This window comes from Armigeres subalbatus, chromosome 1 (genome assembly GCF_024139115.2).
Source record: "Armigeres subalbatus isolate Guangzhou_Male chromosome 1, GZ_Asu_2, whole genome shotgun sequence".
NCBI classification, from domain to species: domain Eukaryota; kingdom Metazoa; phylum Arthropoda; class Insecta; order Diptera; family Culicidae; genus Armigeres; species Armigeres subalbatus.
In genome coordinates, this window is record NC_085139.1 from 95,657,260 (window position 1) to 95,683,454 (window position 26,195).

The 26,195-nt window shown below is 40.4% G+C and overlaps 1 protein-coding gene, 3 long non-coding RNA genes and 1 pseudogene across 5 annotated transcripts; 2 read left to right on the plus strand and 3 right to left on the minus strand.

Annotated features, from left to right (window-relative positions):
* Positions 1-31: 31 nt before the first annotated feature.
* LOC134202919 (uncharacterized) lies at positions 32-11,333 on the plus strand. Of its 2 annotated transcripts, none has more exons than XR_009977377.1 (3): positions 32-166; positions 813-1,249; positions 11,196-11,333. It is a non-coding gene; the product is annotated as an uncharacterized LOC134202919 (long non-coding RNA). The 2 variants fall into 2 exon arrangements; XR_009977375.1 differs by having other exon boundaries at positions 43-166; positions 771-1,249.
* On the minus strand, positions 11,099-13,241 carry LOC134202929 (uncharacterized). Its single transcript, XR_009977382.1, has 3 exons — positions 13,219-13,241; positions 11,754-12,317; positions 11,099-11,700 (listed from the first exon to the last, which is right to left on the minus strand). It is a non-coding gene; the product is annotated as an uncharacterized LOC134202929 (long non-coding RNA).
* A 110-nt stretch (positions 13,242-13,351) lies between these two features.
* LOC134206355 (uncharacterized) lies at positions 13,352-14,256 on the minus strand (annotated as a pseudogene).
* A 913-nt stretch (positions 14,257-15,169) lies between these two features.
* On the minus strand, positions 15,170-16,111 carry LOC134206356 (uncharacterized). Its single transcript, XM_062682058.1, has one exon. The coding sequence runs from the start codon at positions 16,109-16,111 to the stop codon at positions 15,170-15,172; it is 942 nt and encodes a 313-aa protein (XP_062538042.1).
* Positions 16,112-23,266: 7,155 nt separating this feature from the next.
* LOC134225338 (uncharacterized) lies at positions 23,267-24,910 on the plus strand. The gene is made up of 4 exons (XR_009983228.1): positions 23,267-23,374; positions 23,452-23,536; positions 23,609-24,004; positions 24,194-24,910. It is a non-coding gene; the product is annotated as an uncharacterized LOC134225338 (long non-coding RNA).
* The last annotated feature ends 1,285 nt before the right edge of the window (positions 24,911-26,195 follow it).

A 26,195-nucleotide genomic window follows, 5' to 3' on the forward strand; every position in this document is an offset into this window, starting at 1 on the left:
CCGGTGTGTTTCTACTCATTCCCGCCAAGCAATTTTTCGACAGAATTGTTGAAACGAACATGTCAAAACCTCACCGAGGAGGGACTGAAGGAAGACCATCTGATAATCGTGGTGGTCCGAGGAGGAATCGCCTGAGTTGCGGATGAGGGCGCAGATAACACATAAGGTAAGATGATGATTAACGAACTGTAGAATAATTAGAAAATAGCAAGCATAATTTTCATAACGACGTATGTAACAATTATGAGGATTCGAGAATTCCTTTGCAGAAAGTTGGCAAAACTTTTCTAAAACTGTTTTAAAACTAAATCTTTTTCAATCCTTTTTCCGCTGGCATGCATCATTACATGACACGTAATAAGCGTGCTTCACAGCAAAGCTCAGTTCATTCAAATTCACTGTGAAAACGATAAAATTATTCATACACCGGTATGCTACACGTACGTCGATGTACATTGGTCGGTTTTCCATAGTTGCACGATTGACGCAACTGCAGTTTTGTTTTGTTTTGCTTTTTGTTACATAGGTCGCTCTCAGTTCCCATATGTTGAAGCGACGTATGTAACAGTGAGACTTCAAAAATAGAGAATTAAAGAATTTTAAGATCTGAAATCAGTAAAATCGATGCGTATTATATAAAGCCGCGTGTGATTGTCACGTTGTATTAAAAACCTCGTTTTGTTTACTTTTGTTACATACGTCGTTATGAAAAATTTTGCTTGAAAGGTTTAATTTTAATTTTTGTTATCAAAGACTTTTCGTTGCTGCAGCGTCTATCTACGGTAGTTTATTGTTTTTGCCATTTGATATAGGAGTGATCGGGGCAATATGGGCCACCTAAGGAAATCGTTCCGAAAAGCGCTGAAAAGCTCAACAAATCATCATCAGTTGGAAGATGTGCAGAAGCGCATATCGACGTCATCGTCGCACGCAATCTTCCTCGGCCTGCCGGGATCGACGTCATCGGTAGCATCGTCGGATGATGCCAGCGCTCAGACGCGTCCACTGCGTAATCTCGTGTCCTACCTGAAGCAGAAAGAAGCGGCCGGCGTTATATCCTTACTCAATAAGGAAACGGAAGCAACCGGTGTGCTCTACTCATTCCCGCCAAGCGATTTTTCGACAGAATTGTTGAAACGAACATGTCACAACCTCACCGAGGAGGGACTGAAGGAAGACCATCTGGTAATCGTGGTGGTCCGAGGAGGAACCGCCTGAGTTGCGGATGAGGGCGCAGATAACACATAAGGTAAGATGATGAATAACGAACTGTAGAATAATTAGAAAAAGGTTTAATTTTAATTTTTGTTATCAAATACTTTTTCGTTGCTGCAGCGTTTATCTACGGCAGTTTATTGTTTTGTCATTTGATATAAGATGCTTTTATTTACAACGAATAGGCATATCGGGGCCCTCCTTAGCCGTGCGGTAAGACGCGCGGCTACAAAGCAAGACCATGCTGAGGGTGGCTGGGTTCGATTCCCGGTGCCGGTCTAGACAATTTTCGGATTGGAAATTGCCTCGACTTCCCTGGGCATAAAAGTATCATCGTTTAGCCTCATGATAATCGTCAGAAGAAAGTTGTCCTCCCGGGTTCCAAGATCATAGGCATCGGAAAAAGTAAATACATATTTTTGTATAAACAGCAAAAAAAAAAGAAAATAAGGTTTCTTTGGCAGCTGCAAATTAGTTTTTTTTTACTAATTTTATTTGCTAATTATCTAATACATGCATTTATCTCTTGGACTAGGTGTTCCGTGTTTTCTTAACACTATCATCCTTATTTGCTATGTTACGCTTTTAGTTATTATTAATACATTTAAATTGCCTCTGGCAGTTAGGATATTTCCTCTGGTTGAATTAAACCATGTAGGAATTACAAAGTTTTCTACTTAAACTAAACTTAACCTAATTTTTACTAAGGGTACAAGGAGCTAATCGTTGCAATAGAAGATTGCAGAAGTTCTAAATATTAAGCTTCGCTAGACCAATTAATTGGAACCCCATTCATAGTGACAATATGTCTGCTAGAAGGTTTCAAATAAGAAACTCTCGGCTTATGTGGGAAAATTATAAACTGAGTTTTTGAAGCATTCGGGAAAATTTTCCATTTTGCAAGTAAGTGGAGATAATATCCAAACTTTTTTCAATCTACATACTACAAATGACACGAAGGCTTCGCCCTTTGGCTGAGAGACCTGTGTCATCTGCAAACAAAGATTTTTGACACCCTGGTGGTAAATCAGGTTAGTCAGAAGTAAAAATGTTATACAATATGGGCCCCAGTATGCTACCTTGGGGAACACCAGCTCTAACAGGTAATCTATCAGATTTAGAATTCTGATAGTTTACCTGCAGTGAGCGATCTGATAAATAATTTTGGATCAGTTTAATAGTTGGTTGGTTGTTTGCTCATTGTTTGTTGGCTGTTTAATTGTTTGTTGGTTGATTGATTGGTTAATAGGTTGATTGGTAGCTTGAATGGTTGGTTGTTTGATTAGTTAGTTGATTGATTCGTTGGTTATTTGTTTAGTTGGTTGCTGCTTGATTTGTTAGTTGGAATAATGGTTGATTGGTTGGTTTCTTTTTTGTTTATTGATTACTTGATTGGTTGGTAATTTGGCTGATTGGTTGTTTGACTGGTTGATTGATTGGTTGGTCGGCTGGTTAGTTGATTAGTTGTTTTGTTGGTTGCTTGAATGTCTGATTGTTTGGTTGCTTGATTGGTTGCTGGAATGGTTGATTAGTTAATTATTCAGTTGATTGATTGCTTGATTGGTTGGTTGATTGCTTGATTAGTTGGTTGGTTGATTGTTGGTCGGTTGCTTGATGGGTTGATTAGTTGATTTGTTGATTGCTTGATAGGTAGATTAGTTGATTGCTTGATTTGTTAGTTGGTAGAATGATTGATTGATTGGTTGGTTGCTGCTTGATTTGTTAGTTGGTAGAACTGTTGATTGGTTAATAGTTGATTGGTTGCTTGTCGGCTGGTTAGTTGATTAGTTGTTTTGTTATTTGGTTGATTGGTTGGTTATTTGATTGATAGGTTGCTTGACTGGTTGGTTAATTGGTTACTTGATTAGTTGGTCGGCTGGTTAGTTGATTAGTTGTTTTGTTGGTTGCTTGGATGGCTAATTGGTTGGTTGCTTGATTGATCGATTAGTTGGTAGGTTGGTTGATTGGTAGCATGCTTGAATGGATAGTCGTTTGATTGATTAGTAATTTGGTTTATGGGTTGCTGCTTGATTTGTTAGTTTGTAGAATGGTAATTGTTGGTTGGTTGCTTAACTGGTTGATTGGTTGGTTGCTTGATTGTTTAGTCAGCTGGTTAGTTGATTAATTGTTTTGTTGGTTGCTTGGCTGATTGGTTAATAAGTTGATTGGTAGCTTGCTTGAATGGTTGGTTGTTTGATTAGTTAGTTGATTGATTCGTTGGTTATTTGTTTAGTTGGTTGTTGCTTGATTTGTTAGTTGGAATAATGGTTGATTGGTTGGTTTCTTTTTGTTTATTGATTACTTGATTGGTTGGTAATTTGGTTGATTGGTTGCTTGAATGGTTGATTAGTTGGTTGGTTGAATGATTGCTTGGTTGATTGGTAGCTTGCTTGAATGGTGGGTTGCTTGATTGCTTGGTTGATTGGTAGTTTGCTTGAATGGTTGGTTATTTGATTGATTGCTGCTTGATTTGTTAGATGATAGAATAATTGATTGGTTGGTTGCTTGCTTGCTTGATTGGTTGGTCGGCTGGTTAGTTGACATGTTGTTTTGTTGGTTGCTTGGTTGGTTGATTAGTTGATTCGTTGCTTGATTGATTGGTTGCTTACTTAAACGGCTGATTGTTGGATTAGTTGGTTGGTTATTTGCTTGATGGGTTGCTTTACCGTTTGATTGAATGATTGGTCGGCTGGTTGGTTGACTAGTTGTTTTGTTGGTTTCTTGATTGGTTGATTAGTTGATTGATTGATTGATTAGTTAATTGGTTGGTTGTTGCTTGATTTGTTAGTAGGTAGAATTGTTGATTAGTTAGTTCCTTGATAGTTGGTTGGTTGCTTCATTGTTTGTTGGTTGATTGATTGGTTATTTAGTTCATTGGTTGCATGATTGGTTGGTTGGTTGATTGTTGGTTGGTAGAATGATTAATTGGTTGGTTGCTGCTTGGTTTGTTAGTTGGTAGAACTGTTGAATGGTTGGTTGCTTCATAGTTGGTTGGTTGCTTGATTGGTTGGTTATTTGGTTGATTGGTTGTTTGACTGGTTGATTGGTTGGTTGGTCGGCTGGTTAGTTGATTAGTTGTTTTGTTGGTTGCTTGAATGGCTGATTAGTTGATTGCTTGATTGGTTGGTTGCTGGAATCGTTGACTAGTTAATTATTCAGTTGATTGGTTGCCTGATTGGTTGATTGATTAGTTGATTGGTTGATTAGTTGGTTGGTTGATTGTTGGTCGGTTGCTTGATGGGTTGATTAGTTGTTTTGTTGATTACTTGATTGGTAGATTAGTTGGTTGGTTGCCTGATTATTGGTTGGTTGCTTGATTTGTTAGTTGGTAGAATGATTGATTGGTTGGTTGCTGCTTGATTTGTTAGTTGGTAGAACTGTTGAATGGTTTATAGTTGGTTGGTTGCTTAATTGGTTTGCTTCATTGTTGGTTGGTTGCTTAACTGGTTGATTGATTGTTGGTCGGCTGGTTAGTTGATTAGTTGTTTTGTTGGTTTCTTGGTTGATTGGTTAATATGTTGATTGCTAGGTTTCTTGATTGGTTAGTTGTTTGGTTGATGGGTTGGTTGATTGCTGCTTGATTTGTTAGTTGGTAGAATGGTTGATTGGATGGTTGCTTCATTGTTCGTTGATTGATTTATTGGTTGGTAATTTGGTTGATTGGTTGTTTGACTGGTTGATTGTTTGGTTGCTTGATTGGCTGGTCGGCTGGTTAGTTGATTAGTTGATTTGTTCGTTGCTTCAATGGTTGCTTGGTTGGTTGATTAGTTGATTCGATGCTTGATTGATTGGTAGCTTGCTTGAATGGCTGATTGCTGGATTAGCCAATCAAGCAACCAATCAATTAAATAACCAACCAAGCAAACCAATAAACAATGAAGCAACCAACCAACCAATTAAGCAACCAGCCAACTATCAAGGAATCAACTAATCAACAGTTCTACCAACTAACTAATCAAGCATAACAAACCAATCAATCGACTAATCAACCAATCAAGAAACCAACAAAACAACTAATCAACCAACCATTCAATCAAACGGTAAAGCAACCCATCAACCAAATAACCAACCAACTAATCCAGCAATCAGCCATTCAAGTAAGCCACCAATCAATCAAGCAACGAATCAACTAATCAACCAACCAAGCAACCAACAAAACAACATGTCAACTAACCAGCCGACCAACCAATCAAGCAAGCAATCAACCAACCAATCAATTATTCTACTATCTAACAAATCAAGCAGCAATCAATCAAATAACCAACCATTCAAGCAAACTACCAATCAATCAAGCAACCCACCATTCAAGCAAGCTACCAATCAACCAAGCAATCATTCAACCAACCAACTAATCAACCATTCAAGCAACCAATCAACCAAATTATGAACCAATCAAGTAATCAATAAACAAAAAGAAACCAATCAATCAACCATTATTCCAACTAACAAATCAAGCAGCAACCAACCAATCAATCAATCAATCAACTAATCAACCAATCAAGAAACCAAAAAACCAACTAATCAACCAATCAGCCGACCAACAATTCAATCAAACGGTAAAGCAACCAGAGCTTTAAATATTCGATTATTTTTAATGAAGCCCATCGGCCTTCCTTGTCACTTCACTTATAAACATATTCATGTTCGGCTCTGCATCGTCAATTTTCATGATGAATATGGGTCAGTGAGTATTTATTTGAATATCACAAATTATTAAATAATCGTAAAACTGAACACATTTTGATGATTTAAATATTTAACTACACGCATAGATCTAATCCCGACGTTCAATTGAGGGGCATTTTTAGCGTCAAATGTCAATATAATCAAGGCTAATTTTGTTTTTTTCGCGCGCAATTACCATACTCAGTGGTAATCAATTGAATGAATTTATGAAGAAGTAAACTGAGTAAGTCATTCTATGTTTTGAATAATAAAAACACGAATGTCAAAAGTCGGAGTGAATGTGCTTCATGAAAGTGAATATTTTATGCTCTGAAAGCAACCCATCAACCAAATAACCAACCAATTAAGCTACCAACCAACTAATCCAGCTATCAGCCATTCAAGCAAGCTACCAATCAATCAGGCAACAAATCAACTAATTAACCAACCAAGCAACCATTGAAGCAACCAACAAAACAACATATCAACTAACCAGCCGACCAGCCAATCAACCAGTAAAGCAAACCAATCCACCAAATTACCAACCAACCAAGCAATCAACCAACCAATCAACCATTCTACCAACTAACAAATCAAGCATCAATCAATCAAATAACCAACATTTAAAGCAAGCTACCAATCAACCAAGCAATCATTCAACCAACCAACTAATCAACCAGTCAAGCAACCAACAAAACAACATATGAACTAACGAGCCGACCAACCAATCAATCAACCAGTCAAGCAACCAATCAAACAAATTACCAACCAATCAAGGAATCATTAAAAAAAGCAACCAACCAATCAACCATTCTTCCAACTAACAAATCATGCAGCAACCAACTAACCAAATAACCAACGAATCAATCAACTAACCAATCAAACAACCAACCATTCAAGCAAGCTACCAATCAACTTATTAACCAATTAACCAAGCAACCAACAAAACAACTAAACAACTAACTAGCCGACTAACCAATCAAGCAACCAATCAATTAACCAGTCAAGCAACCAACCAACATTCAAGCAAGCTACCAATCAAACAACCAACCAGCTAATCATCCAATCAAGCAACCAACCAATAACCAATCAAACAACCAATCAACTAAATAACCAACCAATCCAGCAATCAACTTATTAACCAATCAACCAAGCAGCCAACAAAACAACTAATCAACTAACCAGCCTACTAACTAATCAATCAACCTGTCAAGCAACCAACCAATCAACCATACTACCAACTAACAAATCAAGCAGCAATCAACCAAATAATCAACCAAGCAATCAAGCAACCAACCAACTAATCAAGCAACCAACCAACCAATCAAGCAACCAATCAACTAATCAACTTGTCAATTAACGAGACGACCAACCAATCAAGCAACCAATCAACTAAATAACCACAACCAAGCAATCAAGTAAAGCAACCAATCAACCAAATAAGTAACCAACCATCAATCAATCAACTAATCCAGCAACCAACCAATCAAGCAAGCTACCAATCAAACAACTAACTAATCAACCAATCAACCAACAAGATAATCAACCAAATAAGCAACCAACCAATCAACCATTCAAGCAACCAACAAAACAACTACTCAACTAGCCAGCCGACCAACCATTCAATCAACCAGTAAAGCAAACAATCAACTAATCCAGCAATCAGCCATTCAGGCAAGCTACCAAACAACCAAACAATCAAGCAACCAACCAACTAATAATCAACCAAGCAACCAACAAAACAACATATGAACTAACCAGCCGACCAACCAATCAAGCAACTAATCAATCAACCAGTCAAGTAACCAATCAACCAAATAACCTTATTAGTTGGTATGATTGAGAACCAATCAACAATCAAGCAACCAACCAACCAACCATTCTACCACCTAACAAATCAAGCAGCAACCAATCAACCGATCAACCAAACAACCAACTAATCAATCAACCATCCAATCAAGCAATCTACCAATCAACCAATCAATTATTCAACCAACGAACTAATTAAGCAAGCAACAAAACAGTCGAGTGCGAGACACTGAATACGACCACACAGTTGTGGTCGAAATACGTATCTGAAAAGATATCAAAATAATTGGTGGAATCAAATGGAGAGTCCTAAACTCGTCTTAGACGGTTGAACAAAACAGTATCAACTAACCAGCCGACCAACCAATCAATCAACCAGTCAAGCAACCAATCAATCATATAACCTGATTGGTTTGTTGGATTGGCAACCAACCAACAATTAAGCAACCAACCAATCAACCATTCTTCCAACTAACAAATCAAGCTGCAACCAACCAACCAAATAACCAACGAATCAAGCAACCAACCATTCAAGCAAGCTACCAATCAACTTATTAACTAATCAACCAAGCAACCAACAAAACAAATAATCAACTAACCAGCCGACTAACCAATCAATTAACCTGTCAAGCAGCCAACCAATCAATCATACCATACTCAGGGATGGAATGCTCCTCAGAGCAAATCAAGAGAAGAAAAAAAATGCTCACTGCTCTCGACACACGAATCTTTGCTCTTCTCTTTTGTACCTTTGCGTTTTTCTCTTTTTCGGGTTGCTCCGAAATATATTCATTTCTCAATGATAACTAAATGGTTTGACTCAATGAGGTGAGGCAAAAGTTGCTCATTGAGTATCTTTGAGCCTCTTTTCTCGAAGGACGGAATTGGTGGTGGCGAATAAATTTATGATCATTAGTTGGCTAATCTAAAGGGTAGCCAGTAGGTAATTGTATTTATCGTGTTTGTTTAGAAAACAATTCAATCACTGTCATAATGCGGGTTAAGGACTGCTTCATTTTATTTTTACACGTTGAAGACATTCTCTTGAAAGAGCTTAGTATATTTTAATCAAAATTGAAGCAGTCGAACAAATCTTGTATTTATCGGTCAAAATGGTATACACTGGGGTCATGCGGTTTAACAAGACCGATTTGCAAGATTTCCTCACCAATCGATTCGGCTTGGGCTCCGCTGGTATTCAAAAAGTTTGCAAATCTGGTGGGGGGAGCTGGAAAACTGTCTAAATACAATATTAGGGCCAGTTGGGAGAAAACCCAATTCGATCGCACATAAAATTATCTAGAGTGCGGCGCTGCAATGAACACAACAATTGACAGGAATGCAAAATAATACAACCCCGAGTAAGCTCGGGTACGTTCAACTAGTCTCTATATACAAAACTGAGTTTGCATTTCCTTTGAGGCAATATAAATCACGAACGAGTGGACCAATTTACAAGATTCTCTCAGTAATCGATTCGTCTTGGGATCAACTGTATTTGTACATACTAATAGTTGATCTATTTGCTGGGGAAAGTTGGGAAGTTGTCTAAATGCAACGGATTAATAAGTTCTGAAGAAAGCCATCAAACTCGGAACTGAAATCGATCTAGAGTGCGACGCCTCAATCAACTAAATGATTGACAGATCAAAAATAAAACCCGAGAGAGATCGGACAGTTCGTCTAGTATAAGATAATTTCGTCAATAATCTCTGCACTTCAAATTGTAATTGCTAACCAGATAAATGTTAAATTGCCTACATCAAGCTGCCTGTTGTTTAGAAGCAGTAAATAATTAATGTAAAGATAGAATGGTGTTAATTTCTACCCGTTCATGGATGCTATACACGGTCCCTATTCTTATGCTGGTCTCATAAAAGTACGAATGTGTAAGACTGTTGTGCGGGTAGCGATGGTATGACAGAAGTGTGCTTTCATTTAACTGTACGTTCAGTTCGAAAGAACAACAAAAATGATGCTCCTCAAAGAGGCTCATTGAGACAAACGGTTTCTCTCAAAGAGAGCCGCTCCTCATTTTTCCCACAACGAAGAGCATCTTTTTTGTATGTTTTGATCATATCCGTGATATGTTGTTGCTCACTTTTGATGAACTTTTTTTTGCTCAATGAGCTCATTGTGCGAGCAAATGCCAAGCCTGAGTCCATACTACCAACTAACAAATCAAGCAGCAGCCAACCAAATAATCAACCAACCAATCAAGTAACCAACCAGTCAAACAAGCTACCAATCTACCAAGCAATCAAGCAACCAACCAACTAATCAACCAATCAAGCAACCAACCAACTAATTAACCAAGCAATCAGCAAAACAACTTATCAACTACCTAACCAGCCGACCAACTAATCAACCAATCAACTAAATAACCACAACCAATCAATCAACCAGTAAACCAACCAGTCAACCACTCAAGCAACCAACCATTCAACCATTAATTTGTTTGTTTTTGATGAGATGAACATCGGAGCCATGAGTTAAATCCAGGTGCAGTTCCCCTATTTATTACATCATATCAGTCAGTATCGCATTTATCTTTATATCTATCTTGCAGACTAGTGAACAACTATAACGATTTATTATATATTTAGACGGAATTAACTGGTCATTAATTTTATATTCATCCCTAAATCCGCACCGCTGTTACCCTATAAAATATATTTTTCATTGTGCAAGCCGGTGTTGGAGATGGTCACACTTTCAATACAATTTTGTCTCGTTTTTAACTTTTTCCAACTGTGTGTGAATGTTCTCTATCCGCTCATCCATCGGCTTGTCCGACAGGATTTCATTCAACACTGAGAGTAGCTTTACAGTTAAAATTACTATATTGTAGGGTTAAATTGAAAACACGCCACTAAATTTGTGCAGACTACAAACCGTGTTTATAACGAACACAAAATGCGTTAATTTTACTATGACTTCAAAGACAAACTTGGCAGTAAAAATTACTATGCTTTCTAGTTATCTGAATAACAATTCAGTATTTAGTTGTACAATTCGACGCATTTAAAATAAAAATGAGGTTTTTGTTATTTTAATTCATTTGGGATAATATCAAAGTCAAATGAAAAATTACTTTAACTTCACACAAATAAAAAATCGTTGGTGAAATTGAAAGAAACGTTGGTAAAATTAAGAAAATCAATTAGTGATTTTCAGTAGAAAGTATAAGATTGTTGAATTTACAATTCTAAATATGTCACTTCAAAATGAACTTTGACAAGAGCCGACTTTTCAAAATAACGATTTCCTCTAAAACTAAATGTGTATTTACCCTTTCAAAATAACATTTTACTCTCAGAACTAAATGTGTACTGAATTTCTCAAAATGATGGTTTTCTTTCATATTTAAATGTGTGTTAAATGCATTACATATTCGAACCAAGTGAAGTACGCTATACTAAACTGTCATGTTTATTATTAATTAAATCGAGAATTAAATATTATTCTGGGTAATAATCTTCTACTGACGATATCCTATATTCCAGGTCAATAATTGCTGGTGATGACGAGGCTTCAACGCTGGCGTTTGCCCTAAAGACAGCATTGCCAGCGGACGTTAATGTAGCTGCTCCATAGCATTAATCGCATCTCTTGATCTCCAACCGGGTTCTCGAGTGCTGCGATTCCTGATTGGGCTTGAATTACGGTGATAGTCGTCCTTGTTGGTAGTATCTTGGATCGGACCCGATGATCTTGAGAAGCTTGACCAGATCACGCAGCAGATTTCGGATTCGATTCGCGGTTACTCAACTGGGATTACTGATCCACATCTACGTCAACTAGCTGGATTGGCAGGTTATGAGTGAGTGCAACATCCTGAGTGCAACAACTTTTCGGTAGTGACTTTGTTTTTGGTTCCGTGTTGAGGCACAAGAAAGTTCAAGTTCCGGAGGAAATGGGCCACGCGCAACTCATGTGGATAAGGAACGTGCGCGCCTGGAGACCGCCTGTCCAGCTGTTTTCACGTACGGCCACAATTCCTTCCTTGACCTGAAAACAGTTTTTATTAATAATAAACCAATCATTAATTTCAAATTATTTACCATTTTCTTATTTTCTAAGTTAATGGCGTTTTGATTCCCTCTGGCTTTAATTGTGAATCATCCTTCTGTTTATTTGGCAAGGGAGTGCTCATATTGTTATCGGTTTTGTTCACCAGAACGTATCGCTTGTTTTTCTTTTATTTTTCAGGACGCGGTTGTTTGCTTGCTTCTCGAATGGGGCCTTCCGTTTCCACTGTGACCATACCGATCAAATGCTTCCAAACTCCACCTTTATTAATAACAATTGTGCTCTGACTGCTGAGGGTACTTGTGCAAACCCAATTCATCCGCCTCCGTAATCAACATGCAAGTCGGCAGGCACCGGATGTTTATTGTGCAAATTTTGCTTTAACTCGTGATTCATAGTCTCTTCGTCACCGTCGTCCACGTTGAACATCATCAGATGTCCGTCGTCCAATCCACCCGCCAGCTCAGTGTCAGAGATCCAGCATAAACAAATCAGCTTGCTTAGGCATTTGACTGTCCGAGATGAATAAGTTTTTTCCAAGGAAATTACATCAACTATGCGATCGTCCATCAAGACGAAGCTGTTGACCTGTTGACCTGGAAAATAGTTTTCATTAATAATGAATAAATAATTAATTAAATTCAAATTCAAGCATAATTTTTCATAAGGACGTATGTAATAAAAGTAAACAAAACGAGGTTTTTAATACAACATGATATTCACATGGTCGCTCTTAGTTCCCATATGTTAAAGCGACGTATGTAACAGTGAGACTTCAAAAATAGAAAATTCTACATACGTCGATTCGTAAAAAGATTGTATTAAAAAATTTTAAGATCTAAAATCAGTAAAATCGATGAGTATTATATAAAGTCGCGTGTGATTGTCATGTTGTATTCAAAATCTCGTTTTGTTTACTTTTGTTACATACGTCCTTATGAAAAATTATGCCTGATATGTTTAAAAACATTACATTCATATTGAATACATAAATTACTATGGCCTGCCCTCTAAATAACGAACCAAATCCCATTTTTTGAAATAGGAATTACCGAAATATAATTCTCATTTTTTATATAAATTTCTTTCAAGAGGACTTTTTTCGTACTTTGTATTGTTTTTAAGGCTTTGGTCCGATTCGCGAATTAAAATAAAATTAAACTTAAAAGTGACAATTCGGAAATTATGAAATCCCCGCTCATAAGAATGGCTGGTGCTACCCAGTAAGACCGTCAAAACATCTATCAAAAACGATTCAACATCGGTCAAAGTAATCTTGCTCTGCGAGTAGGGTTATTTGAAAATTATAAAAATTATAGAAAATTATATATAACTGTCATTTTTAAGTTTAATTTGATTTTAATTCGCGAATCGGACCAAAGCCTATGTGTTCAAAAGTAAAATCAATATGACATAATCAATCGAAACAACATTCACTTGTTTCTGGAGCTTTTGAAAAACTATACATAATTGTAAAAAGAAATGTCAATGGCTTACCGTAAATTAATATTAAAATTTCTTCTTGTTTCGTGGTACAGACGAAAGCGACTGATCCACGTTTCGGTTTTGGAGAAGCTTTCAAAACATTGAGAAATTTGTTTCGTTCATTTTCCTTGAAAAATAAAATGTCTTACCGGCGTTGACGGAATTTCTTCTTCCGCTGTGTCCCATTATTAGATCTAGCTGGTGCTGGTGCTGTTGCTGCTACTGGTGCAGTACTCGGCTGTGCCGGTACTTGTGCCGCTCGACAGCCCGGGGCACACGTATACGCCGTTCAGCTTCACATGGTCGAAGATTTTGTGCACCAGACATCCCATCCGGAATGCATACGCTGATCTTTGCATTCACCGCATTGGTAAACACGATCCCCAGTGTGTCCATTGAGGTGATCTTGTGAAGTGTATTTTACCGATGTGTCGGTCCAGGCCCAGGGTCTTAATATCCGAAAATATTCTGTTACAATATTCATATGCCATATCTTTGATCTGCTCTTCAATCCGTCGTGCGTCCACAATGTGGTCCTTGAGGTCCGACAACTCAAGCAGATTAAACAAACATCTGACTCCAGCGGTTCAACATTATAGTACTCTTGGTCATCCTTCAGCAGCTGCTCTTACCCCTCCGGCGCGTCGTCCGTGTAGGTCCCATCAAAGTCTAACGACACAATCGCAGGCATCCTCCTCCTCCTCCGTTAATCCAATTGCTTCCGAACTATCGTCGCCTACTTTTTGAGTATGTATAGTAAACATCCTGACCATCCACAATTACCGACGAAATGTATTGAACCGGCGGATCCGGGTCGGGAATCGCTCGAGGATGAATTTTCTTGGTGGGTACCACTTTAGCGCCATTGCTGGTACGTTTCACTCCCCGACCTCGAGTGTACCGCTGTTGTGTTTCTTGTTTTGGCTTCAGAACATTGGTTTCCACCGTGATTAAACAAACTCGTCTCGATTCATTGATTTTTGAATCAGAAACAGGAGGTAAACAAAAATGGAAATGACAACTGTTGTCAAACTGACGTGATTTGGATTGAGGGGCTTCTCAATGGTCGAGTGATTGTAATAATTGTAATCCGTCACTCCCCAGGGGTATATAGTGGTGCCCGAAAAAATGGCCACCACTCCGTCTATGTATTCGTCAATGGTGTTACCTAGACGACAGTGCTAAATCTTGTTCTAAAGGCCGTTCATAAATTACGAACAACGTTCTGAAATGACATTTCTGGGTACCGAGGATCGTTCAAAGTCTATGAAACTGGAACCATGAAAATATCGGCAGTTTCATATTGATTGTTGGTACAGATTCAGGCAAAAGCAAACGACTTTGAACAGCTTCGTATGCTGCGCCTTTCAAACTACGCTGAAGGCGACAAAGGTTTTCGGCGCTAGAGTACCCACAAGCGAGTGTAGTGTTCATAAAACTGCTTATGAATACTGGCCAATCAGCCGGATTGCCAGAAAAGGGGGGTAAATCACGCGGCATAACTTGCCTGGCGGCTAACTGCGAGGGGGAGGGGGCAAAGGTGGCTATCTTTGCATTAAGCAATGGTGATTGCGTGGGAGATAAGGCAATACTACCAAATTGCTTCATTAGATGTTGGATATTGGCATCGTTATTATTTTGCGGTACATGTAGAGGATTATTATCTGGCCTACCTGATGGTCCGAAGGGAGGGAAGGGGTAAGAGGCTGGTACAAACCCCGATGCTGGCACAGACCAGTTTGACGCCACCGGTTGATGCATGGGTGGTGGCTGGGGATTTGTTATGTGCGTCCAGGTAGCGACGCAGCCGACACTGCGTGTGGTCGTAACAGTCCTGTGGCGGTATGTGTAGGCGCTTGCAATTGCGATACCTGTACAAACCGCGGAGGCACTACAGATGCGTGTTCAGGTGCGGAAGGTGGAGGTGGCACCATTGAAGGTCCAGGTGCCGACGGCGGTGCTGCTACCGATGAAGTTCTGCCGGCGCGGAGGCTGTCATTGATGCTGGATGATGTTGCGATGAAGCAGCCCATACTGGTGGTTGAGGTAATGATGATGATTGCGGTGGAAGTACTACTTCAGAACCGCCTACCAATGAATCAGACTGTGTTTGAGTTGGAGTGGATTGAGCTAATGGCACTGTACCGGTGATCTTATTAAAAACCACGGATTCGACAACATTTTGTTTCGAACCTGTTTTAGAATCTGCTGCCATCGTTTTGACTGTAGTCAATTTTTGGGTGGGCAGAGCAGAATGTTTCAGAGGACTATGCAGGTTGACGTCTGAACACTGAACCGAAGTTTGGACTCCGACGATAGTTGGCGTAGCGATAAATGGACCGATCTGATGGGAGGATGCTGGTGGCAAGAAGGTGGGATGTACATCCGCGATTGTTGGAGCGTGCGGGGCTCCTGTTTGCTCTGCACAGCTGTTCACCCATTGAACAACCTTATCGATTTTAGACCGCTTACTCAATCGACTGCCTTTACTACGAACACTTTTGTTTTCTTCTTCCAACTCCAACTGAGATTCAAGTAGCTTATATTTGTCTTCGATGAATTTCTTCTGCATTGCTTGGAGCTCTTCCAGCTTCTCAAGCTGTAGATTCAATCTGGCTGAGTTTCCCGATTTTACGGAGTTGTGAGACGCATGTGATTTAGACGCTATGCTAGCTATTTCGTCCACCTGACAGTTTTCACATGACCAGGCACGGTTGTCGATCGAATCAGAAACCCCAGCACACGTGAAGTGCCACCAGGTTTGGCAAATATCACACTGCACCATACTTTCCTCGCCGTTTAGGCGATCGCACTTTACGCAATCTGACCGTAGTTCGTCGAGCGTGTGTGCGTGTTGCAAAGCAAGATCTTCATGCATGTCCGGAACCGATTTACTTGTTTCCATGACCGACGAGTTATTCGTAACTGCTGAAGATTTATCTAAAGTTTTGTTCTCGATGTTTGTAGGGTTAAGAACGTCCGCCACAAGTAGATTTTCGTTCAGCAAATTACAACGCTTGATAGGGTTGGTTGTAACGTAGCTTTAGCTATAATTTTATTTTGCATGTTAGTTATAGGGTAATTTCAATATTTAACTTCTACTTACATAAATCTGTTTGCACGTATAGCTTAAAGGACAGTTCTACCGTACTATATGTGTTCCGTGTGTGTCCTGCATGATTATTTTAGGTTAGGTTAAGTTTTAACAATAGCTATAGTAGACTTACTAATTGCATGGAATTCACACGATTTTATAGAGAACAAACCACTAATTTTAGTTAAGGATATTTAGCTCGGATTTCGCTGTAGGATAAATTCAATTTTTATAAAAGTTCCCTGAACAACAATATTTAATTAGTTCACCTTTCTGAAATGATACCGTTCGCTGCACGTTTTCGTTTCAATAAACAGCAAGAAGCCGAATTAATAATAGACAGGTTACCTTCATCAACCTGTCATCCTCCGTCATCCTGACAGGTCTGTCAACGGGTCAACCTGCCGTATCGGCCGTCGCATTAGCGTGACCAGAAGTGCTGCCAGTGTTAACACGCCGTTTGGAAAAAGTACCCGAGAAATGTTATCCTATTTGCACACACGGAAGCTTTCAAGTACCCATTAATGGGTATTATCGTACCCATTTTGAAGAAAAGCGGCATAACTCATTAAATGATGGGTATTCCCTTTAAACTTCATATAATGGGTAATTTTTGCCCCTGATTATTACTGGCGAAATGGGTAACTAAACCCATTTTTTATTTTTCTAGATTTGAGGTTATGTTATATAATTAATGTGTGTATTCAAATAAGTTCATATCTTGGTTCATATTGTATGATACGATCTTAACCGCAATTAAAGCACACTATGAATAAGGTATTTAATTTATTGTTGATTCAGAAATATTTTGATTACATTTTGGAGCCAATTCAGCCGACGGGAGACAATCTTAGCTTTTGTCCGTCTGACAATGTCATATTTCCTCTCGTGGGCCAAATGCGCGGAAAATATTTTCGATTCATCGGGCATCAGGTATCCCTTGCAGAGCATAGTATTAATGATGAAGAATTCAGGACACATCTGTATTCCACTGCAATGAACCAAAGAAATCCTATTGACATATTTATATTGTATTGCGAATACAAAACTTACCCTCTGCTCAACGAAATCCTATTTGATGTCCAGCTTCGCGGCCTGAAGAATTTCCGGATCGCACCGATAAAGATCGAGGCACACTTTTCGTACTTTTGATGATGACTTTTCACTCGACTTTTAAACAGCAAAATCCTTTGCTAAAAATATTGCGAGAAGATTGAAAAATTCGAACCGGGGTCCGACGGTCGACTGTCGGAAAACTGTTCTGCAAACGTCAAATCACTTGTTGCACGGTAAAAATTTTTGGTTTATTTTTTCGGTGTGAATGTTGATTATTAAAATCAACGAGAATATGCAACTTTAAACGAGTGTTACATGGCGCTATATTTTTTAAACAAGTTTTATGGTACTTTAAAAGCATTTTGTCATATATTTATGTGATTTTGAAACATTTTAGATTTCTCGAATCTTCTTGATATCAAGAAATTCATTTCATTTATTTAGTTAACATCTAAACAGATAACACTGAATCAACAATTTGACGCCACAATGCACGGTTCGAGGCCGCATCTCTCCATCCTCGGATACGCCCCACGCTCGCCAAGTCGTTCTGCACCTGGTCTGCCCATCTCGCTCGCTGCGCTCCACGCCGTCTCGTACCTGCCGGATCGGAAGCGAACACCATCTTTGCAGGGTTGCTGTCCGGCATTCTTGCAACATGTCCTGCCCATCGTACCCTTCCGGCTTTAGCTACCTTCTGGATACTGGGTTCGCCGTAGAGTTGGGCGAGATCATGGTTCATTCTTCGCCGCCACACACCGTCTTCTTGCACACCGCCAAAGATGGTCCTAAGCACCCGTCTCTCGAATACTCCGAATGCTTGCAAGTCCTCCTCGAGCATTGTCCATGTTTCATGTCCGTAGAGGACTACCGGTCTTATTAACGTCTTGTACATGACACATTTGGTGCGGTGGCGAATCTTTTTCGACCGCAGTTTCTTCTGGAGCCCGTAGTAGGCCCGACTTCCACAGATGATGCGCCTTCGTATTTCACGACTAACGTTGTTGTCAGCCGTTAGCAAGGATCCGAGGTAGACGAATTCCTCGACCACCTCGAAGGTATCCCCGTCTATCGTAACACTGCTTCCCAGGCGGGCCCTGTCGCGCTCGGTTCCGCCCACAAGCATGTACTTTGTCTTTGACGCATTCACCACCAGTCCAACTTTTGTTGCTTCACGTTTCAGGCGGGTGTACAGTTCTGCCACCTTTGCAAATGTTCGGCCGACAATGTCCATGTCATCCGCGAAGCAAATAAATTGACTGGATCTGTTGAAAATCGTACCCCGGCTGTTACACCCGGCTCTCCGCATGACACCTTCTAGCGCAATGTTGAACAACAGGCACGAAAGTCCATCACCTTGTCTTAGTCCCCGGCGCGATTCGAACGAACTGGAGTGTTCGCCCGAAATCTTCACACAGTTTTGTACACCATCCACCGTTGCTTTGATCAGTCTGGTGAGCTTCCCAGGGAAGCTGTTCTCGTCCATAATTTTCCATAGCTCTACGCGGTCTATACTGTCGTATGCCGCCTTGAAATCAACGAACAGATGGTGCGTTGGGACCTGGTATTCACGGCATTTTTGAAGGATTTGTCGTACAGTAAAGATCTGGTCCGTTGTCGAGCGGCCGTCAACGAAGCCGGCTTGATAACTTCCCACGAACTCGTTCACTAATGGTGACAGACGACGGAAGATGATCTGGGATATCACTTTGTAGGCGGCATTAAGGATGATGATCGCTCGAAAGTTCTCACACTCCAGTTTGTCGCCTTTCTTGTAGATGGGGCATATAACCCCTTCCTTCCACTCCTCCGGTAGCTGTTCGGTTTCCCAGATTCTGACTATCAGTATGTGCAGGCAAGTGGCCAGCTTTTCCGGGCCCATCTTGATGAGCTCAGCTCCGATACCATCCTTACCAGCTACTTTATTCGTCTTTAGCTGTTGAATGGCATCCTTAACTTCCCTCAAGGTGGGGGCTGGTTGGCTTCCATTGTCCGCTGAACTGACGTAGTCATCTCCTCCGCTGCCTTGACTTCCACTGCCTGTACTCTCAGCGCCATTCAGATGTTCCTCGTAGTGCTGCTTCCACCTTTCGATCACCACACGTTCGTCCGTCAAGATGCTCCCATCCTTATCCCGGCACATTTCGGCTCGCGGCACGAAGCCTTTGCGGGATGCGTTGAGCTTCTGATAGAACTTGCGTGTATCTTGAGAACGGCACAGCTGTTCCATCTCCTCGCACTCCGCTTCTTCCAGGCGGCGTTTCTTCACCTGAAAAGCGCGGGTCTGCTGTCTCCGCTTCCGTCTATAACGTTCCACGTTCTGCCGGGTACCTTGCTGCAGCGCGACCGCCCGCGCTGCGTCCTTCTCCTCCAGAATCTGTCTGCACTCTTCGTCGAACCAATCGTTCCGTCGACTTCGACCCATATACCCGACGTTGTTCTCCGCTGCGTCGTTAATGGCTGCTTTAACTGTACTCCAGCAGTCCTCAAGAGGGGCCCCATCGAGCTCACCCTCTTCCGGCAACGCTGCCTCGAGATGCTGCGCGTATGCAGTGGCGACATCAGGTTGCTTCAGTCGCTCTAGGTCGTACCGCGGCGGTCGTCGGTACCGAACATTGTTGATGACGGATAGTTTTGGGCGCAGTTTAACCATCACCAGATAGTGGTCCGAGTCGATGTTAGCGCCACGATATGTCCTGACGTCGATAATGTCGGAGAAGTGCCGTCCATCAATCAGAACGTGGTCGATTTGTGATTCTGTCTGCAGTGGTGATCTCCAGGTGTACCGATACGGGAGGCTGTGTTGGAAGTAGGTGCTACGAATGGCCATATTCTTGGAGGCGGCGAAATCAATTAGTCGTAGGCCGTTTTCGTTCGTCAGCCGGTGAGCGCTGAACTTTCCAATAGTCGGTCTAAACTCCTCCTCTTGGCCAACCTGAGCGTTCAAATCTCCTATGATGATTTTGACGTCGTGGCTTGGGCAGCTGTCGTACTCACGTTCCAGCTGCGCGTAGAATGCGTCCTTATCATCATCAGTGCTTCCGGAGTGTGGGCTATGGACGTTGATTATGCTGAAGTTGAAGAACCGGCCTTTGATCCTCAACCTGCACATTCTTTCATTGATCGGCCACCACCCGATCACGCGCCTTTGCATATCGCCCATCACTATGAAAGCTGTTCCCAGCTCGTGTGTGTTGCCGCAGCTCTGGTAGATGGTATGATTACCTCTAAACGTTCGCACCATTGATCCCTTCCAACAAACCTCCTGCAGCGCTACGATGCCGAATCCACGGTCCTTGAGCACATCGGCGAGTATGCGTCCCAAGCAGGGTTGTTAATCGTTAATTTATCGTTATCGCCGATAAAGTTGATTGTGATCAACGTTATCGGTTGCTACGATAACGATGAATCAACTGATTTATTATCATAGTTCGATAATTTAACGTAAGTTAACTCGATAATTTTGCGATAATGTGGTTACTAGATTACGCGAATAAAGTTGGTGTACAATTTTGACAGAAGTCGAGAATGGAACAAATTGTTTGCAGCTGGTTGATCAGAGTTAATTTTGATTGAAGCGGGGCACTCTAAAATTGTTGCTTAATGCATGCTGCTCTACCAGTACCGAGTGAACATTCTCTCAACAGATTGGTGAACTTACCTCGTCACCTATGAGTTGGTTAGACTAAGGAGTTTAGTCTCAACTGTGAGTCATAAAATATTCATATAACTGGGTGCTCCGGATCTTCAAAACAGAAGTTTTGTTAATAATGAAAGATTAAACATAAGTATAGATAGACATTAAAAATGCACTCAGATTCTCTACTATGGAGAACTGCGACTCTGTAAGAACTTTAATGATTGAACGAAATAATGTTTTGGTCAATTCGGTGACCTCCTTGAATACCAATTTAATTCCAAGATTTAAAGGCGTTCTCGAATATTGTAAGGCGATACAATATTTTTAAAATAGATATTGCAAATCCAACTTGTGAATATTTGCACTTCAAACTGTAGTACATGTTACAGTTAACTCGATAATTATCGATAAATCAACGAATACTCGATAACGATAACGTTAATTCAACGCTCATTTTATCGTCAACGAAGCATTATCGTAAAAGTGTTATCGTTATCGAAGTTGGCGTTAAATTAACGATGATAATTTATCGATTAACAACCCTGGTCCCAAGTAACCATGAAGCTATATATGCCTGTATAAAATACAGCCCTAAAAGTGGACTTAAAGTGGAAAAGGGCAATTATAAGACCGACTTAATGGTTAATTACTTTGGCATGTTGAAATAAAGCATCAGTAATGCTTCGCTGCATTCGTAATGCTGATTTAGAGTATCGTTGTCTGACAGTTGATCAATAAATGCAACTTCACATCGCTAAAACTGATCTAATGCAATTAGCATTTAGAATACCGGTTTATGATTGATTTATGTGCAATATTGTAATGCTTGGTGTTACTTGGGGTGTGCTCCCGATGAAGTTGAGAGATTTGCAGTTCCACGAACCGAGTTTCCAATCGCTAGTCCCTTTTCGTCGCAGTGGTCTTCGCCGATGGTTCCGGTCCGTACTCTCTTGTTGATTGTTCGTTGCTTATGATTTTTTAAAGGCTGGCTTGCAGGGCCTGACACCAAACCCCCTAAATTTCCGGAGGACCATTCCTCCTTATTTCCGGTGGACCATGGTGCACAGTTTCATTTAGAGTCCCTCGCTGGCACTCGGACGATGATCAGCCGCCCCTAACATGGAGAACAGACGCTGTTGTGAGCCGATCCTGACATGGAGAACAGACGCTCAATAAGATTTGCACCTCCGGAGAGGAGCAAACCCCCCCTTCCCTGTCAGCATACGACCATAGTTCCCACCGGGGTTGGTTACCCGATCTTCCCTAAGGTTGCTCGTATCCCGGCCAGCACCGCGGGGAGGTAGGGATAGGAGTTGCTGGGTAAGAGGCTAAGGACCGCGAGATGGGGTCTATTTTATTCCTTCAGGTACGCGAAGTACCAATGGTACGCTTTATACTAAAGACACACTGGTGGTACAAGTACCACGGTTATATACCCTAGTACATATTGTACCATGGTTTTCCACGTTGTACCAGCATGGTACAAGGTGACACACTAGTGGTACAACTTGTACCATGGTACGAATACCACCAGTGTGTCATTAGTATTACCCAGCATTTGCCGTGCCTCAAGAAATATCAACACTTTTCGTACAGTGCATGCCATTTTGAAGTTTCCGACACTCAGTCTGCTTCTTCTTCTTCTTTGCTTCGCAAAATTCTCTTTTCTCGCAATAATGGCTGCGTTGAACAAATATTTCACGGTTAATTTTTACGCATAATCATTGGTGGAAGGGAACGCGTTTATTGTGGTTAATTTACCCATTTTATATTGTCATAAAAAAGCCATTTTTTTGACATCTGTACACTGATTGAAAAAATGGGTACTCTTGACTCTTTTAATGGGTACTTCCAAATGTCCGTGCTGTACTTTTCAGCAGCGTACTATCCTCAAATATAGGTAAACTATTGTGAACGTGTAAACTATAAGCGAAATATTTATTTCCTATCCCTCTTGAACATTAGTACTAAAATCTCACGGACAGATAAATCAAGCCCACTCAGAAATAAATTAATACCAAATAGATTAAAAGTCATGCTAAATGACTATTCGCCTGGTTGACCCCTAACTCGTATTCGATCCAACAATACCTACACGCTTAGATCAATTTACCTATATATGGGTACTTCAATCACCCATATTTATAATGTTTAATTTACCTATAATATGGGTGAAATGTACGGAGTTTATCAGTAAATTTCACTCATATTGTTGATAAAGTGATTTTACCAATATATGGGTAAAAATATTTACCCATATTTGGGTGAAAAAAAATTAGTGTTCGCGTGTTTGTTTTCATCGTTTTCATAAAACTAAAGAAAACATAAAACATGTCCAGATTGAATTTATTTCGGTCGTCTGGCTGAACATTATGACGGTGAGTAAATTCAGGCTTATTAAATAATGGTTAACTGCATTTGCATTTATCTTATTCTGCATTTTGTCGTTTAAAAGGTACTGAACATGAGGTCACAAGAGGCTCGGACCAATCTGAACCTCCCGGGAACCAATGGAGTATCTGCACCCGTTGCATAAACAGGTAAGCCAATTTGTTATCCGCTTCTCTCACAGTAACACCGTAACAAATATATTATTCCTTCTCCTCTTCCAGCCGCGGAAACGGACACCTTCGACAACATCGCAAATAAATCCTGCCGGATCTCCAGCTGCGACCGCTCCGACAATAAGACACCTGTCTAGATGTTGCATTCCAAACCTTTTGCGGTCTACTCTATAGGAATACGGGAAGAAGGTGGGCTATTTTTTTGTTGCTTCAAGCCAGCGCGCAGTCGGGACCGCAGATACAACTGCGTCGGTGATGTAACCGCAGCCGGTGTGCTCCTCAGTGAAGTAAACAACTCACAATGCCACCATCAAACAGAACTTTAGCCCCCGGACCTTCAACACAGTGAAGTGCGAATGTTAGCCTATAATCTTTGAATCAGTATCCTTGCACCGATACCCTCCTATCAGTATTCAACCCCCGGACCCACCAAGTACCGTTGAGGTAAGTTTCGGTGAATTATTCTTAATGGAATTAGGAAGCTTTTTCACAATTTGTTTTGAATTATTCTTACTCCGGTAGTAGTACCATTAATCGTAAAATCGCAATAGAGAAGATTCCGATATTCACCAAATGAGTATTTGGTCCACAACTCTATTTTTACAATGTCTAAATTCCTTTCTCTTTTAACAGGAACTACCGACACCCGTGATTAAACACACCCATGTACAAGCAGCAAACCTGAGTATCCGGAAGCACTCCTACCACGGTGTAATTTCCGGCTCCTGCAGTTATATGAGCGAACTTATGTTGGTGCAGACTATAGATAGTAGAATCTATAGATGAGCGAAAGCATGGCTGAGTCGATTTTTTTGCCCGTGCACACGCGCATTTGACGTCACAGCCCTTAACGTTTCCATTGAAATCGTGACCAGGCCTGGGAATTGTCGCGTTTGTCAGTGACACCTGACAAGATACATAAAAACATGGTCAGTCAAAAAAAACTTGTCAACTTCCAGTTTTCCGTCGCACGACTGGATCCCCACGACCAGATGACAACTTTTTCCAACCGCGACAATTTGCTTTTGTTGTATGTCTTGTTAGAGCACACATCTGCGACAAAAGTTTAACAACGCATGCACTTTCGGCTCTGTGCACGACACAACATTAATCCCGAAAGTAAGTTATGTCGCATCTTCTGGTTGTCCATCTGCGTGGAGGAGCAATAGCAGCGGACAAATTTGAAATATCATACTGAAAAGAGCACTTTATAATTAATTATTTCTTTGTTCTCTTGACAGATTTTCTGTTTAGAAATAAGACATTTTATTCAATTGTTGCGTTGTTACGTACATAATAATACATAAAAAAAACAAGTGTCTCTTGCACAGAGAAAGATCCCCCAGTGTAGAATAACTGAACCATTTAACGCAACGCAAGTTTGCTCGCTTTTCACGTGGTTTATGGAATTTTCGTACTTTTCAAACCTTTTCAAGGTTTTGTATTGATGCTGTTTTTTTAACCGATTTTGTTCACGTGGGTTTGAAAAAAAAATCGGAGCATACGAAACAGCGATTTTTGATAAAGTCATTTTTACGCGGTTTTTGTAATTTACCCGGTTTTAACGGTACACGGTTTGTAGCAATTGCCTGATAGACGGTTATTTGACTGCAATATTTTATGTATAAGAGAAATACGGAATTTTATTTAAGCGTATATCCTACATTAGGGGCAATTTATTTAATTTATTTTAAATTACACATTATTTTTTATTTATATGGAGAGTAAGAAAATGATAGTACTCCTTCCATAAGTGCTTACGTAATAAGTGTACGGTTATGAAACGCTCATGAGGACTTGTTCATGCTATGTACAGCGTGATATGTTTTTTGGTTTATGATGTTCAAAATACAACAGCTTGTGTGCTCGAGTGTTAATGGCCCGCTTAAAAGATTTCCGGATATAGATAGTTTCAAACCATTCGTGATTTTTAAACATACATTTTAGATATGTAACTAAATGACGCATTTTGGTTAAACAGGAGGAGCTGGACTAAAATCACCAAAATTTGACACATTATTATTATGCCGTACATATTAGCCGTTTTTATAATGAGCTCGACTTCAACTGCTGTAAAGCCCAGAAACCACACCATTTCAGAGGTTTCCCCACATCTTGTCATCAATTCATAATGACAACATTTTGCTGACAACGACAACAATTATTGTCGCGACAAAACTCAAAGGTGACATGACGAACTTTTTTGTCAATAACCATGACAACTATTCTAATCCGTCTGGTTGTGCAAAATCTTAGTCGCGATGGAAAGCGTCACACGACAAATATATCGTAACAAAATAAGTATGTGACAAGATACAAAATGTCTTGTCGGAGCGAGAGACCAGTAGTACGCTGTATCGAGGTACGTTGGTTAGGTTGTGTTGCCCAGTTTGAGGTGACTGTTTTCTATTTGGTTTTGTCGCATGGTTTTTCTGTATGAAGGTGACAAATCCCAGGCCTGATCGTGACGTCATGCTCGTTTGGAGACACGTTTGACAGTTCGTTTGGAGACAGAGGATTTATCTTCGCTCATCTACACTGAAATCAAATACACAATATTTTTTATGTGCGTGAAACATATAGAAGCAAATCTGCTTTCCTAAACTCAATTTTATGTGCAGCATTTAAAGTCTAC